At 35.7% G+C, this 18,115-nt stretch overlaps 2 protein-coding genes across 12 annotated transcripts in view; both read left to right on the top strand.

Moving 5' to 3' along the window:
• The window catches only part of LOC129948865 (zinc finger protein ush), a 244,704-nt gene extending 238,113 nt beyond the window's left edge, over positions 1-6,591 (top strand). For all 5 annotated transcript variants that reach the window (XM_056059992.1, XM_056059993.1, XM_056059991.1 and 2 more), the window contains 9 exons: positions 1,755-2,328; positions 2,400-2,673; positions 2,756-2,856; positions 2,918-3,145; positions 3,207-3,497; positions 3,569-4,627; positions 4,693-5,017; positions 5,088-5,227; positions 5,296-6,591. In XM_056059992.1, the coding sequence (XP_055915967.1) occupies positions 1,755-2,328; positions 2,400-2,673; positions 2,756-2,856; positions 2,918-3,145; positions 3,207-3,497; positions 3,569-4,627; positions 4,693-5,017; positions 5,088-5,227; positions 5,296-5,782 (3,479 nt within the window). In that variant the 3' untranslated portion in view covers positions 5,783-6,591. The remainder of the gene's footprint in view (positions 1-1,754; positions 2,329-2,399; positions 2,674-2,755; positions 2,857-2,917; positions 3,146-3,206; positions 3,498-3,568; positions 4,628-4,692; positions 5,018-5,087; positions 5,228-5,295) is intronic.
• A 6,825-nt stretch (positions 6,592-13,416) lies between these two features.
• The window catches only part of LOC129948861 (bridge-like lipid transfer protein family member 1), a 58,112-nt gene continuing 53,413 nt past the window's right edge, over positions 13,417-18,115 (top strand). For all 7 annotated transcript variants that reach the window (XM_056059987.1, XM_056059985.1, XM_056059986.1 and 4 more), the window contains exon 1: positions 13,417-13,870. In XM_056059987.1, coding sequence (XP_055915962.1) covers positions 13,781-13,870 — 90 coding nt within the window. In that variant the 5' untranslated portion in view covers positions 13,417-13,780. The remainder of the gene's footprint in view (positions 13,871-18,115) is intronic.

The following is an 18,115-nucleotide window of genomic DNA, read 5'->3' as shown; positions in this document are numbered from 1 at the left end:
TGTAGAGAAATATTACTTTTTTTTAAATTGACAATGAGCCCTTTTACAGAAAAAAGTAAATGGAATTGTGCAGAAAATAAATAAATTATAAAGTAGTAAAGATCAGCTTTCACTTGAACGGAAAAACATGATCAGTTGTCATTTTGACATAAGTTGACTTGACTTGATAGTTAGGTAGATTTTTCTTGACTAACTTTCCAGACAACTTTTTGACAGCTGGCCAATCAGATGCTAGAAACTTGCCTTACTTTCAAGTCCCTTGTGTCGCCTGAACGTGCCCATTGATAACTTCCTACAAAAGTGGTGGTTTAAACGTAGCCACTTTTTGTTCATTTCGGGATGACTAAGAGAATTCGGTTTAATAAGTTATGTTATGTTATGTTATGTTATGTTATGTTATGTTATGTTATGTTATGTTATGTTATGTTATAACAAGACGGGTTAACAAACCCCACAACACAACCAATTATGGCTTTATTTTGTAAGAAGTTCCATGGCCACAAAGATCATGACCTTCTTAATGTTTATTTAAAAATTGTTCAGTCAAGTTTAAAATTGATTTAATGTACTTAAATATTGATATATTTTGCAGCTAACTTAAAACCTTTATAACCATTGAGTAAATCAAATGGGACAATAAGTTGAGAGGGGTGTTTTAGCATTATGCCCATATTTGCCTATTTTGGTCAGTGTAAGCTCTTCGATCAACCAATCAATAAGAAATAAGTTCAAAAATGTATTTGAAGTTTTCGTATTAGTACCAACTTAAAATGTACTCCTAGAACCTAAGTACACCTAACTAATTCGTTCTAATCTTCCTAATCGACATGAACAATAATTCAAAAAGTCCCACCTCTTCCTCCAAAGCAATTTCATAACATTTGAAAATTATTAACAATTTTGAAATCGCCAAGAGGTCTTTTAAATCTTAGATGAACTATTCTACAAATTCTCCAAATTTATATAGAAACGTTTAACATTGGCCAAAACTCTGAATGTATCTTTAAAAACGATACAAAAAAACACATTCCAACTAAAACACTAGAATGTTTGATTAAATCTTCTTCAAAATTGCAATTGAATGCGAATAAAGTTAATCTGTCCGCGCGCCGCCGCGCTGCATCTTTAAGCTTAAGAAAAAAGCACCCATCCACGTGTTGTGGAGCGGAATACAATCGAATGTTCATTTATTGGACACAACGCAAACAACCAAAAAAAAACTCTGTATCCCAGGAATAAAAACGAATTGGAAATTCTCTTATTAAAATTATCATTTCTTGAAATCGGAAGATTATCAAATTCCTTGGAAGTCCACGTTCCAGAGAGGTTCTTCCTTTTTTTTTACATTTTTTTCTTCTTTTTTGTTTTGTTTTTTAACTCATTGTGAGTACGATGAGTGTGTGTATGTTGCAATCTGCGTTATAAACCAGTGTCGTATTCCTCTCCGCAACCATCAGCATCATCATCATCACCGAAGAGTGTGCCTTCCTTGGTTGGTTCAAGAACTTATCCCACCATCATCATGGTTTTTTGTCATTTCGTATTCGAATTCACTATGAATACCATTCTTGTTTAATTGTAAAAGATGCAAGATGCACTTCAGGCATGCGACGTAGAAGATCTTGGCTTAGCTTCGAGATATTGAAATTTGCACACACCATATTATTTTTTTGTATGCCTTTTACCTAGGCCAAGAATAGAATTTCCCAATTAAACTCACACGCTCTTATTTTTATTTTTTTTTGAATTTTCAGAAACAAAAGATCTAAGCCCAAGCGATTTGAATGAGCAAAGCGATCCAGTTGCTTCGGCTGACATTGATCAATCAGCTGAACCAACAATAACAACAACAACAACAGAATCCCTAATGGAAGAAGAAAATTGTCCGGCATCGGGTTCGCCTAGAACCCTTTCACCGCCCTCAGAACCAGAAGTCGACGAACGAAATTCTCCTTCGGTTCAATCTGATCTCCAATCGGAAGTAAATTCACCTTCAGAGCCAGACGACTCGTCATCAATAGTTCCTGCTATCGCGGTAACTGCGATTCCTAAATTACGACTGAATGCACTACTAGCTTCTGATCCTGCTCTCAACCCAGATGCAAGAAATCTAAAGATACTTCATGAGGAATCAACAAAGAATCATCTTCAATTGGAGCAGGACTCGTTGCCTGCACCTGTTGATCAGAAGCCTTCTGTTAAAAACCAAATTCCAGCGGTTGTGGATAATTCACAACGTGTGAAAGTTTTTATGTGTCTTCCCTGTGGAATTGGATTCTCATCGAGATCGACTCTGGAAGCACATCAAGCTTACTATTGTTCTCATAGGTAATTTTCTATTTTACTTAGCCTCCAGAAGAATGAATGGAAATTAAAATTTCTATTTCTATATTTTACAGAAAAGAAGCCGAAGAAGATGCGACAGGTGGTGGCGGTGGTGGTGGAAGTGGAGCCGGCGGCGTTGGAAGTGCATCATCGGGAGATAAATCCACCATCACATCAAGTGGTGAGCCATCAGCGAAATCTATTAAGACTGGCAAGCAATACGCTTGCACACAGTGCTCCTACAGTGCCGATAAGAAAGTCTCATTAAATCGTCACATGCGAATGCACCAAAGCTCCCCGGCGCCAAGTTCTAACGCCTCCAATGGTGGCGATGATAGTTCTAGTCAAGTGAGTTGGTTGAATTAAACAAAAGATAATTTAAATTTATTTTATTGACCAATTTGTTTTTGTTTTATTTTTAATTTTACAGCAAGTCGATCGTTACTGCTCTGAATGTGATATTAGATTCTCGAATGTTAAAACTTATCGTGCCCATAAGCAACACTATTGTAGTTCCAGGCGAAATGATGGGTAAGTTCTTAAAATTCTATTAAATGAATTTTCAGGTTTTATAGAATTTTTTTCATTACAGCCAAACAACTCCAAAACTAGCAGAACCAATTGTTAAAACAAGCGGAGGTTCAGTTAGCCCTCCTCAGGTGCGAACCAAGACTCCCACACCAGCTGCAGTAGTAGCAGCAGCAGCGGCCGCGGCAGCAGCTGCAGTTGCACCACAACCATTTATTGCTTTGCCCACAAATCCCATTCTCATAATTCCATATTATTTAATACGAGCTGCCAGTATGATTCCAGGCCCATTGTAAGTTTATTCCATGTTCCAAAACACCCCATTCCAATATTAAACATATTTTCTTAAATAGAACTTCAGTCTCACCTGGAATTCCAAATCCTGAAAGCACATGTTTCTCACTTGAAAATGGATCTCTCAAACCAATGGCTACTGCCTTGAGTACAAGTAGCATTACAAATAACCAAATTCCACACGTGGATACAGCGCCTCGAACTCATCCTCCACCATTACCATCTACTACATCGATTACAACAGACACAAGCGTCGTTACTCCATTATTGACCGAGAAAAATACACGTGCATCATCTGCCAACAGCTGCAATGATTCCGTAAAACAAACCAAGAAGGAAGTACCCCCAAGGTAAGGCGTCGACGGAAATGTCTGAAAGAGTTTTTGTCCATATTCTAATCTTCTTATTTTTTATATTGCAGAGATTTTGCTCCACTTGATTTATCTCTGAGACGTTCTCCCATCCAAAGAGCCCATCGTGTTCGCTCGTCATCGAGTTTTATGACGCCAATTGACGATAGAATTGACATTGAAACCATGATGGAGGGCAAGGAGAATTTATCGATTGACAGTGGTAGTATAACACCCGAACAAATAGTCTGCGCTCCATCTTTACCCAATAGCCCTTCGATGAGCCCCTCGCCGAAGAGAAGAGCGCTCAGTCCCAGGAGTAGCAGTGCCGCTTCAATATCACCAGTTCCAACATCTGTTATGGATCATTTGCCACTGAGATCAATGCTTTCCGCTGACATCGCCATGAAACTAACCGAATCTAATATTATTCCTCCCCTAATTGCAAAACAGAATCTGGAACTAGCTTTTAAGCTGTCAACTGCATCGGCTGCCGCAGCAGCAGCATCAGCTACAAGCAAACAAAATGATTCTCCCAAGGCATCCTCACTCCTAGGACACCCTGGAACTCCTATCAGTGTGGCATCAGCCACCAGTGGACAGCCACAGATTTTCGTCAAACAAGGGGTCTCTAAGTGCAAAGAGTGCAACATAGTGTTTTGCAAATACGAGAACTACTTAGCCCACAAGCAACACTACTGCTCGGCTAGGAACCAGGAAGATACGGAAAGCAAGACGAGCACCCCTCCATCGGGATCAAGTACTGGGGGCATTGATAGCAATCCCATTGCATATCAACAGCTGATCTGTGCGGCTTGTGGTATCAAATACACATCAATGGATAATTTGAGGGCTCATCAGAAATTCTATTGTCCCAAAGGAGGCGGTGACGCTGCAGCTGCAGCTGCACCTATCACTAAGGAAAAATGTTCCAAGTGCAAGGTTCTCCATGAAATCGGACAGCCGTGTCCACCAACTGCGGCAACGGCCTCGCCACAGTGTTCCTACAAATGTCCTGTATGCGATGTTGTGAGTTTAACTGCTTCAGAAAGTCGCAAACATCTGGAAACCCATGGCAGTGTGAAGGCTTTCCGCTGTTCAATTTGTCGCTATAAGGGAAACACTTTACGGTAATTAGATTTTTGTCCCTTAAATCCTTGAATGTGACTATATTTTTGATGTTTTAATATTCTAGTGGAATGAGAACACATATTCGAATGCATTTCGATAAGAAGACCTCTGACTTTAACGAGGAGAATTACATGTCGTGTATATTGGAAGATGATGGCTTAGAAATTCCTAGTCCCGTAGCAATGAGTCAGGAGCAACTATCTCAACTTGCTGCAGCACATCAACAATTTCAACAACAACAAGTACAGCAACAGCAACAGCAGCAGCAACAGCAACATTTATTGCAACAACAGCCATCGACACAACAACAACAACACTCACCCCAGAATCCTCAACAGATATTCAATTGTGAAATGTGTAACTACTCATCATCCTACAAAGGCAATGTGGTAAGTCTCCAAAAGCTCCTTTTAAAAGTCTTCCTTTCAAAATTCTAACAAAATTTGTATTTTATTTAAGATGCGTCATATGAAACTAGTACACTCGCAACCTGGTACTTCGCCATCGATTTCTCCTGAAGTGGTCATCGAAGAAAGTGAGCCATCAGCACCAATTCAAACCCTAAACGGTGACAACAATGGAAGCAGCCTTCCAGGGAGGTATGTACGCAAAACTAAACTCTCTCCATAATTGACGTTCTAATTTAATTTAGTTCATTTTCTTTCAGTTTTACCATAAAGACAGAACCCTTAGAGCCTACCGTCGTCATAGCCTCTGCCTTCAAGAACAATAATTCCAATTCAACTTCTTCAAATCACCATCCGCATGCTCTGCATCATTTGGAACCAACTCTAGCACAAGTCAAATCTGAACCAATGGATACTTCCGATATTGGAGTTATAAGATCTCTACACTCACCACTTTCGATTCCTCCACCGCCACTTCTTAACTCAACATCTCCCCTATCGGCCGATGAGAATTCTCTTCTGCGAAACAGTTCGTCATCGGGTCCAGGAGGAATGCCACTTAATCAAAAATATTGTCAAACATGCGATATAAGTTTTAATTATACAAAAACCTATTTGGCACATAAGCAATTTTATTGTAAGAATAAACCTAGAGCTGATACAGATAGTCCGAGTCCAGTGACGCCAGTGCAATCTCCAACTATGTTGACTAAGAATAAAGAGAATTTGGAAGCTGCGATGTTATAGACAGCGGCCTACATGTATGAAGCTATGAAAATATTTAATATTAACACGAACTCTATGTGGTAGAAAAAAAAACACGAATGTTTTTTCTTTAGCAATTGAAATAAAGCTTAAATGTTCTGCGCGGTTTCTCGCTCTTAAAAGGCTTCAAAAAATGTACATTGGAAAAGCCTTGCAAATTTCTAGCTGTCGTTAAACAAGTTTGAAGCAAATCGCAAGCAAAAGACCTTTCCATTCGGTTAAACGTCTAGGAATTCATATTTTCGAGTTTGGTGCTCAGCTCTTTTGTTTGAAAATCTGAATGATTTAGAAATGCTAAGAAAAGTTTATTAATTGATGAAAATACAATTCACTACAAATGTTTAAAACCTGAAATAGTAGTTGCAATTATTTACCGACAATTTCTGTTTGATATTTCTTTTCATTTAGTGGAATTTTACTCAAGTCAGTCTAAAATTCTCTCATAAATTACGCAATTTTTCATATTTTTTTTATTTTATTCCACAAATTGGAATAAACATTCGTGTTTTTTAAAAGCCTCAAAGTGTTATCTGAAAATCTCATATATATATATTTATGACATACATTTACTTCCAATGTTCTATCTTTTTGAAAGGTAAACAATAACAATTTTTTTTAAATCTATTAATAATGTACTTATGGCATACTCCACCATAATTTTTAACCATGTTGTCTTCTTGTTAATTATTTATATTATAATTTTTTGTTTTCAAAGAAAGTAAAATATATCATTACGTATAACATAATATGTGACGCCAAAGTTTAATATAAAATTAAAAAAACAAAAAATACACTTTGTAAAAACAAAAGAATGAAATGAATAAACATACTTTTTCTTTTTTTTTTCATAATTTTAATTTGTATATGTTAAGTAATTATATATACCTTATTTTTATTTACTAAGTAAAATATCATGTAAAAACTTTTATAAAATTATATTTACTCTTCAATTTTTTGTTTGTAATTAATAAGATGCATTTTATTTAAGTTTAAACAAAACAAAACAAATCATTTAAAAACCCTAAACTAAAAATTATGTATGTCATTGTGTATTTTAATAACATTTCAAACAAACAAATCTTGCACGAAGCATTTTCAAGAAATATATACCTACATTATATACATGCCTACGTACCAGTGTAGATGTGTATGTATATATTTACCTACTATGTATGTTAAAGTAAAACAAAACAAAAAAAACAACAACTCAGAAACACTAAGTATCGAAATATATAAAATATATTATGTATCTTAATAAACCATTTATTGAAATCTTAAAAAAATTAATAAAATTGTTTAATCTTTTAAATTCAGCTGTAGGTATTTAAAAAAATTATAATTATAATATTAAAATCATTGTAATTCCATGTCGAAGAGCGAATGAATGTAATGAAACAACATATAATAATAATTATTCCATTTTAATTTAGTCTGATAACAATTTAAAAATTATTAATAAAAAAAAAAGAAAAACAAGAAACAAAAAGTAATACACATATTGCTAATATGACAATAAATATTTATTCCAAAAAAAACATTGAGTTTTAATTATTAGCTAGTTTAAATTAACCTGTTTGCCTACAAAAATATTTAGTTTTAAATATTTTTGTTTCTTCGTCAATCAAAAATATTATTAAAACGCCCATTGCAGCTATCATTGGGCAGGTTCAGGCAACATATTTGACTTCATTTGCAGTCAACTTCGTTCTTTGAACGTACATTTTGACCAAGGCAACTAGTCAGTTTTTTAAGTGTCATGAATTTGAAATATTAATTTAACGACTATGCTTCAACCGATTTTTAGCTATGGAAAGCAGCCATGCGCCTGAAAAGATCGCAGTTACAAAATTCGCCCTTGAAATCTCTTTCGGTAACCCGAAAGGAAAAGCTAACTTTTTCGCTGAACATCTTGCGAATGTTTTTAAGCCATACTCATCAATCGCGGCTGAAAATAACTTACAGCTTGTTGATAAGATAGATGAAAGTGAAATACCAATTGTAAGACTTAAAGAAATAAAAAGTATGTGTTTATATCAACTACCAAATAAAATATCACCAGGGTACGATCTAATTACTGCTCAGGTTATGAAAGAAATGCCATTGAAAGCCTTCATAAAACTACAATATATAATAAATGCATGCCTTAAGCAACGGTATGTCCAGCACCATTGGAAAATTGCTGAAGTAATTGTCATACCAAAGCAAGGTAAACCATCTACAGAAGTGACGGCTTACAGACCAATATCGCTTATTCCAATTATGGCAAAAGTTTTTGAAAAACTGCTTCTGAAGGTTTAGCATGAGGGACTTCCCAGGCAGTACTTTGAAATATTCAAATCGTACATCTCAGACCGATTGTTTAGAGTAAGGTACGGTAAAGACAACTCGGAATTGAAGAAAATAGAAGCCGGTGTACCACAAGGAAGTGTCCTAGGTCCTACCCTTTATTTAATATACACAATGGATATTCCAGTTGGTAATCACACCATAATGGCTACTTTTTCAGATGATACCGCAATTTTGGTACCCGACAAATGTGTCTCTAAGGCAGCAGTAAAACTACAAAGTACTAAAGCCTGTTTGGACCTGTGGAATCCAATCATGGGGCTGTACAAAAAAAAAAACAATACAGAAATCATCCAAAAATTCCAAAACAAAGTCCTTTGTGGAATAGTTAATGCACCTTGGTACATAAGAAATACCGATCTACATCGTGGCTTACAAATAGAAATGGTTACAGGAGTTGTTAAAAAATACGCTGTATCGCACAACCAGAGACTGGAAAGTCATACTAATTCTGAAATGGAGCCCGTCTTGAATATAAGAAACCATGTTCGGAGATTAAGAAGAACCAAGCCTCATGAGCTTATGGTCTAAAAAAAAAACATGGGAAAGTATTAAAAGTTTAAACTTCTCCCAAAGTGATTGTACAAAATTAAGAAAGAAAAATTTGGAAGTCGATCCTTCAAGATTGGTCCTGATGAAGAGGTGGTTTTAGTGGTTAAGAGTCCCACACTACTTGGTGTCGAATAGTGCCAAGTGTCTTTTGAAAATTTCCTCCTGTCAAAAAAAAAAAAATGTATTTGAAATTCAGAACTTTGCTTCACAAACCTCTACTTTAAGTTGTGCAGAAAATAAATAAATCAGAGTAATAAAGTTCAGTTGAATGAAAAAAAAACATTATTAACTGTCATTTTGATAGAAGTTGAATTGACTTAATAGTTAGATTTTTCTTGACTTACTTTCCAGTCAACTTTCCATTAAAATTGCCCTAATTGGAAGGTAATTTTTTGGCAGCTGCCAATCAGATACCAGAACCTTTCCTAACTTTCAAGTATCTTATGTCGTCTGAACCTGCCAATTGGCTTTCTTCATTGAAAACAAGCATTGGATTTTTTTGACAGGTCGTTTAAAGCAACCAATGAAAATTTGCGACAGTGAAAAGTTTACATATCTTCTTCTTCTATATTTGTATACAAAAGAAAGTCGTGTAAGTTACACTATTTATAACTCAAGAATGGCTTTACCGATATGACTTAAAAAATGATGGGTAGTTAGCTTAGAGCCAGGAAACGGACATAGAATAATATTTATCCCAGTTTTATCATATTACTCGTATGATAGTTTTTTTTTTAATTGACAGTTAAAAGTAACATAAATGAACAATTTTCGGTGTTTTGATATTTAAATGTGACGTAAGTGGCCGTGAGGTCGTTTCAAAATTACAAGGTCAATTTTTGTTTTCAATTTTTCATTTTTAGCCATGATAAACATGGCGAAAAAGAGCACCTCTGTGTTAATAATAATAGTTAGTTTCATACAAAAAGTTAAAAACCCTTCATCTTCTACCACAATGTTGGAAAATAAAAATACTAAATATTTTAATTGTTAGTATGAATGAAAACAAGACAAATATTTTTATTTCTTTACCAGAAAAAAAACAGACATTTATTGTTCTGATTTACCGCGTTTGTGTTTTGGGCACACTTTTTCGTTTAACATAGTTTGAGAATTTGAGTTGGAATTGAATTTTATACCATTGTTCTTTTTAGTCTTTTGAACAATAATGAATATTTGATTACTGCACATATTCCTAACCTACCTGCGTTTGTCCCTGGTTAGCGTTATTAAAAAATCAAATAAGATGGACCGATTTTAAAATGGAAACCGTCGAATAAAGTCCCCTCCCTCTTTTTAAATATATATTTTTTATTTCCATTTAATATGCCGAAACCATTATTGAAAAACAGTATTATACATTTTATTTTAAATAAATATCATGCGCATACTTTTTTCCATCCATCAAATTCTTTTTTATCGGCCCCAAGGAACACAGCCATAGTTTCTAGTGTATTTCTTGTGGAATTTTGTGCAATATCAATTTTCGTGAGCTTTTTTTTCGGAGGACAGAACCAGGGCCTAGTCCCTAGTGTCTTACAACTCTCAACCATTCCTGTGTGCGAGTAATGTTTAATGTTGTCAGAGATGGAAGGGACCTACAGTTTATATGCCGAATCCAAAAGGCTAATTTGAAAAAGCACTTTTTGATGCCAAGAATTACTCTTGGAGGATTTGTCTATTCCTCGCAAGAGGCAGTACCCGTGAAAAATGTTAGGTGGCACAGGCAGCGATTGAACCCAAGACCCCTTGCATGACAGTCCAAAGCACTTTTTTTTTAATTCATTTTTATTAATTCATTCTTAAACCTATCTTAAAGCTAGACAAAAATTCATAAAACTAGCCTAATTATCCATAACTTACAACTAACTTAATGGTCCCATACGGACACTCTAAGTTAAACTATAAGACTAACTACTAATGCCTTTCAGCCTTAAGATCTATTTTAGAAAATTTTGAAAAAAAACTAATATCAAGATCCTTTTTTATTTTTTGTTAAAAACTACTTAAAATAAAGTCCTTAATACAAAACTTAAAGCTAACTTAAACTACCTATTCTACCTATAAACTACTTAAAACTAGAATAACCACAGCAGTAAATCTAACGTTTTTTGTTTTTATTGTATTGTCTTTTTTAATTTTGTTTTTTTTTTTTTTATATTCCATGTTTTTTTTTTATTTTTTTTTTGTATTTTTTTTTTGCCACCAGGCATATTCTACTTAAAACTAAACCCTAAAACTATAAAACAAGTATGTAAGCCGGCCAAGGCTTAATACCCCATCCCGACTACCCAATATCAAGTTCCGATTGAAGCCACCAAAACTGGTTCTCCTGCTTCACCCTATCAGTTCGGTCCCGTTCGGACACAGACCTACTGAACAGAAGGAGCTCTGCTCCGATTGTACAGGAGTCGCCTATCCACGGTTCGTCGTCTGACGTAGTACATTAGCGGAACTGCAAATCTATCCTGTATCAGACCGCATCTATCTATCTATCTATCCTCTGATGGAATGAAGCCGCTCAAGCGTGCACTTTCAAAATACTCGTCGTTCGAATAGAACGCCGCGAAAATTAAATTATTGGTCGAAGACATATCTCTTGCAATGTGACCTCGAACGAGTTTTATCACGAAATAGTCCTTTTTGTTGATTGGAGCCACGTTGTATAGGACCTCGTTGGAACGTGAGAAGATTCGGCTGTACGATATAAGTCGGTATAGCGTCGTAAACACTGCCGCTCGAACGCCCGAAACTTCTCCATCTGGGAAGGGGCAACGTTAAACCACACAGGACAATCATAAACGATCATCGGCCGTATGAGGGCCATGTAGCAAATTACCTTCACTCTGGGGTCAAGCTGACTGCTGTTAAATAGCCGTTTCGTCAGAGCGAAGGCTCCTCTGGTTCTGGTCAGAGCAGCATTTATATGTCTGTCAAAATATAAATATTGATCTGACCAGATACCGAGGTACTTCACTATACTTTTGCTCGCTAATCGCTGCCCGTGAAGATCAACGATGACCATCTTGCGCCAATTCTTTTACGTATCACTCGTGGCCCTAGCCAATGGAGTCCGGAACAGAATTGTCTCCGACTTCTAGACGTTTATTTTTAAGCTGCAAGAGAATTCTAATAATCTCAACCATTCGGGCCGTTCTGAATGCAATAAGATGGTCGGCGTACGCAATTGCCTTTGTAAAATCGGCTAATTCACCGCTCCCTGTTGAAGACCATTGTTAATTAAAAATGTTATGGTAGAAGTCACATTGCCACTTTGACAACAAACTTTCTACCGTTAAGCATATAATGAAGTATATACAACAATAGCTTGCTTATGCCAAGCCTGCTCAGTTTTAGATAAGGACCTTCTAACCATACGGTGTCAAAGGTTTTTTCCAAATCAACCAGCACAGCACCTGTGCTGTTTAGACGCAGCATGAATTGTGTCATGACCCGCCTTGAATCCGAACTGTTTATCCGGAATTATTTTGTTGTCCGCAGCCCACTTAGTCAGAGCCCCATTAATGATTTTTTCGAAAACTTTGCTGATGCTCTGAAGAAGACTTATCGACCGAAGATTTGACGGGTTAGAGTTGTCCTTTTCGGGAGAGGATGAACCACAGCGGTCTTCCAATGCAATGGATAATATGCATTATTCAGTGAATTATTGAAGAGTGTGGTATAAATGTCATTGGCTCCATCGGTAAATGTCTTAGTGCAACGTTGGATATACCATCGACACCTGCTGACTTTTTGTTTTTTATTGAGTTGAAGATGAGCTGAAGCTCAACCTTCGTCACCAAAAAGGGGCTTGGTCCCGTTTGCTCGACGATTGTGTCATTTGCCAACGAATCATCATTGAACAGCTTGAAACCGCGGTTCTCAGATCGCCATTTTGTAATATCATTTCGAAGAAAAAAGTGATTAAGTAGAGCTCTGTTTTCCAGGCCATGGGTGGGGGCGAATGCTGGCATTCTTCTTGTACACTTGCTCGAAAGCAGTTCCCACTGCCTCCACTTTTTCCTTCGGATCTTCAATTATGTTAAAGTCATCGTCAAAGATGGCTTCTCAACTATTTGAAGATGGTTTTTGATTTTCTTAAATTAATTTGAATTTGAATGTGTTTTTCAAACATTTTTAATACGCAATTCTTATTCAAATTTGTTAGCAAATAAAAACAAATTTGAATTAAATTTGAATGCACTATTTTTACGAACAACAATACAATTATAAGAAACTACTTTTCCAAATGAAATCCAAATTTTCAAAAGGAAATTTTATACATTATTTAACATAAATAGCTTGTAATTTTCAAAATAATACAAATGGAATCACAATAATACCAATTATTTCAAAGAGTGTCTTTTATTTTATATTTAAAAAAAAAATATCTTCCAAAGAACTAATCATGCATACATTTACAAAAAGTACCAAACAATTAAAACATTCAACTTGAACCAATATAAAGTGGACTCTCTAAAAATACACTCCGTTGTGACAGCCCTGACTACAGCTATCAGCTGACTAAATGTCATCGAAAACATGCAAATTTCTCCTACTTCTCCCCCTGTTTTGACAGTCATCTCCTCTTCCTTGGTATTTTTCTCCGCTTTTTTTGACAGCACTCCCCTTATTTTTGACAGCTCTAACACTTCTTGTCAAAAAATACCATCCACATAACATCCACAACATGAACTGTCATAAATTTTCTCAAAATGTCGGCTGAGTGCGCGAGTGAAAAATCACAATTGCATTTTTTAATCTAGTTTATTTCAATTATTTAGTGTTTTCTTATTAAAAATTGTGTAAAAAATCGTTTATTATAATCAAATAATTGATTAATCATAAAAAACCAATGAAAAAATAAATAATATTGTGCAAAAAATCAACAAAAAAAAAATCTTGTTTGTCTCTCTGTGGTGTGTCGTAGTTTTAGTGTATAAAAATGGCCCTGCCCAAATGTTTTCTACTGAATTTTCTTTGTTTCATAAAAAAGTAATCTTAATAAGAAAAAGACGATTTAATCGGATAAATAGTTGTAGTGAAATAAGAATTTTGATTTATTCTTTAAAATAAATCAAAATGGAAGAGTATTTAAATAGCAGCACCGTGGGTCCTGATGTGGGATTCCCACAGGACCCATTTGATAAACTCAAATTGGATAAGCTTATGGTAAGAAAAATCGATATCTCTTCGAACGTTAGGTACATTTTTATAGATAGGAAGCTTCTTTCTGCGCAGTTTCATATAATTATGATAAAAAAATAATATTAATACCTATTTTGTTGCAATTTTAATCTAATTAGAAATATTTTATGAAGCATTTTAATGGTTTCTTTCTACTTTCTGTGGTGTAGTTAGGTAAACCAGTTCCTAATGGCATAGAAGCAAGCAAATAAGTTATATTGAATTCTCATCAATTTATGAGTAATCAAAATACAATTTATTTCTTTGTACTGTGTGTTCAGTCACTGCCAGTGTCTGTTGGACTGATAAAATAGTTTGTTCTTGGGATTATAGTCCAGTCATTCATTGATAAGAACAGCGCATAAACAAATTAATGTCGAATTCAGTTTGGATCTCTGGCTTTCTGGATTTCTCGTAATAAATATTGTTATTGTTACATGTAATTGTTAATAAATGTCTTTTAAATGCGAGAATCTTCCTTATTGCAAGAGATAGCTTATCAAGAAAAATAGGTATTTTTATAACCAGTTCTACCTCTTAAATCAATACAGATGGTTAGTAAAAAGTAAAGATCGCAAAGCAACAGGAACTGACGGCATTCCTATTGAATTTTTCAAATATGCCAATGATGATTTATTAGAAATTTTTACCAAAGAACTAAATCGAATATTTGAAACTGGAGACGTCGCTATGAGCTTCCAGCAGACCGTAATCTTTCCAATCGCTAAAAATAATAATGGGGGTTATGGAAAATTGTTTTAAGAGTTTGACTTCACAAAACAGATGCTTAAGCGAATTCCAGGCAGGATTCCGTGAGAACTACTCGACCATAGATCAAATCTTCATTCTGAATACGACAGGGCAGACATTTATTAGAGAAAAGAGAAAGGTCTATGAGTTTTTTGAAGACCAAAAAGCTGCATTTGATAAAGTGGACAGAAGAGCACTTTTTTATAAATTGTACAAAATAGGTCTATCACGAAAATTTGGCAACTTGATTGAAAAATTGTATGAACAAACGACTTCTGCTGTTTGGGACGGTAGCCAACTGTCAAATTTTTTTGAAACGGTTACAGGTGTGAAACAAGGATGTAATTTAAGTCCGCAAGCATTCATAATGTTTATAGGTGGCTTTTCCGATTATTTATTTGGCAGTGTAAGAATTGGGGGAATCCTTATTAAAGTTTTAATGTATGCAGTTTACGTTTACAGCGAATGATTAATCAGCTGAAAAAATACTGTGATGAATGGAGGCTGAATGTAAACATAAATAAATCCAAAACGATGGTGTTTAGAAAAGGAGGTGGGTGCTACGCTAGGAATGAGAAGTGGTTTTTTGATGGACAGGAATTAGAATCAGTAAAGTCATATAAATACTTGGGAATTGATAAGCTAAAGAAGGTTCAGAGAACAGCTTGCGTGGGCACCACAGGGGCCATGCGTACTTGCCTAACGGACGCCAACGATTAAATACATAGTTTCCTGCTGCGCTATTAAGCCTAGTACATACTTGTGAACCATCTCGTGAACCCATACAAATTTCAGTTTTTGGTTCACCCGTAAACTTGCTCGTCAAGCTGAGTGGAGAACAAAGTGGAGAGTTTTCGTTCACGGGCAATTCACGTGCAAAATGTACGGGAACTGTTGGTGAAGCTTTGACATTTGGTTTCCGCATTTTAAAGTTTGTGGCTGCTTGCGCGTTGTTCTAAAAAAAAGTTAAAATGGTGTCATATGAAATAGAATACCTATTTGAAGATTCAACTGATGAAGTTGACGATGTTCACAACGTGTACTCACAAGTGTGTACCAGTGAGCAATGTCAAAAGTTCACTTTCTCCACTGGCGAACGTTCACTTCACGAGGAAGTATGTACTAGGCTTTAGGCTGAAGGAATCAAACAGCTGGTTGTCAAAACCTTATGGTCACAGCTACACGACGAAGTTTATTCCCTTAGATATTATCTCGGTAGACACTGACTACTGAACTCCTACTTTGAGCCTTAGTAAATGTTTTAAGGTTATTTTCTCATCCAGAGAAGATTGGGAGGATGACATCGTGTCGATAGGTTTCGAAACAACCATCTTAACTGACGGCTCAAAGATGGAGTGCGGAGTTGGGTCTGGGATCTTTTCTGAGTCCCTAAATGTAGCTAAATCCTTTAGGCTTCCGGACTTTGCTAGTGTTTTTCATGCTGAACTGCTGGCAATAAGGGAGGCATGTAAGATACTTTAACAAAGCCCAAACCAAAACCGAAATGCGGCTATCTTTACAGACAGTCAGGCAGCTGTCAAAGCCATTAACTCGGCCACATCCTCATCTAAATTGGTCCAGCAATGTCGCGATGAGCTTGCGAGCCTGAATATTAACCTCGGTGTTACCCTGATCTGGGTTCCGGGCCATAGTGGTATCGTGGGAAATGAACGGGCTGACAAGCTAGCCAGGCAAGGATCGGCCCTTCATAGCTCACTTGCGGAAATGGTTAACATTTCTCTTGGCGCTATGAAGGGTAAAATCTTTTCTATCTACCAAACTGAATCAAACCGAAGGTGGAGCAATTTACCCAACTGCATTATAAAATATCTACCTATAATAAAACCCATACAAACGATCTTCTGTGCAGGCCAAGGCAAGACATAGCCAGGATTGTTGCGGTTTGTACCGGACATTGGCCAATAGGAGTTCATGCGGAGAAGTTGAGTAAAGAGAAAGTGAAACGATAATCCATTTCCTCTGCAAATGTCCTGCTTTGGCAAACACTAGAACGAAATACTTTGGTAAAGCATTCTTTCACGAACTTGATGAGCTATTTGAGGCAAAGATTAGAGAACTAATCTTTTTTCTCAACGCGACAAAATGGCTCTAACATAATCGCTATGAAGCTTCTCTATAAATCTGTCCCTTTCAATCACAGGTCAAACGAGTTTTTGGTATTAAAACGGAGCACTACAGCGCTAATTGGATCTCAGGCTAGGTTGACTTGAGATCGCCATTTCTACCTACCTACCTGGGAATGAATATCTACTGCAACATGAACATGGAACAACACTTTCAGGAGAAGCTATCTTCATCTAAATCAGCTATAAGTGCCGCAAGGAAAAACTGTGTTGAAGATAAACATATATCGATGAGAATCAAATACCAGTTATTCCAGGCAGTTTCCAAATCAATAATGCTATATGGAGCTCAAGTGTGGGGATACAAATTATACGATACAGTAGAAAAACTGCTCAGATTTTTCTTAAAGCGAATTTTTAAGCTTCCACAATCTTCACCAAACTGTATCCTATTTGTTGAAACAGGAATCTCACCACTATTCATGGAAACATTGCTACTTCAACTTCATTGCGAAAACTATGGTAGTGGACAGAGAATGGTTGATCAAACGAATTGCAAGTTACGTGATAAAGAAGAGAATATTGTTTTATGAACATTGGAAGACACTCGCTGAGTTCGATGGGCAGACTTTAAGGAATACTATGGATAATATCCATAATAAGATTTCGATAAATTAATTAATGCGGTGGATGAAAAAATTCGAGCGAAAAGCATTGAAAAGCAATAACAACTCATCGCGAAATATATGCCAGCTTAAACCATAATCTTTGAAAACAACTATTTTAGTGAAAAATATTCTACTCACACAATGTCTACTGTTTTAAAGGCCAGATAAGAAATTATGGACCTTAACTTTATACCCAATAGAAAAGATTTTCAAACTTTCTGCACTATTTGTAATATGCGTGTTGTCTTGTCTTAAAGGAGTTCAGGAAATGAAAATGATTTTAAATGGCGCTGACTGGAAAAAATTGCACAACTATTGTCAACAAGCATCGAAATATAGAAGAACTATAATTGAAGGCAATTTTTAACATACCTCTTACAATTCTTTATTATGTACATTTCCGGCAGACGACTTTTATAGTCATGTCTTAGAATTAAAGAATAATACTTTCTTGTAAACTTAAATTTGGAAAATTAAGAATAAATCTATCTAAAAATCTATCTTTCTAATACAGATGGAAGAATTTTCTTCTGAAATTGCAATGTTTAAGATTGTTTAAATTCATCAAAAGGAGAACTCGAGCTTCATTTAAGCCCAATACTGACAATCTATCAATTTCTCACGAATTTTCTTTTTCAAATTAATTAAGTTTTTAATATTTTGAATGAGTATTCAAGAAATTGTAGTACCCGTGGCGTGATGGTTAGTGCGTTGGATTGTCATGCGAG

The sequence above is a fragment of the Eupeodes corollae genome, chromosome 3, assembly GCF_945859685.1.
Source record: "Eupeodes corollae chromosome 3, idEupCoro1.1, whole genome shotgun sequence".
NCBI lineage: Eukaryota > Metazoa > Arthropoda > Insecta > Diptera > Syrphidae > Eupeodes > Eupeodes corollae.
This window is presented reverse-complemented; position numbering and strand designations above follow the sequence as displayed.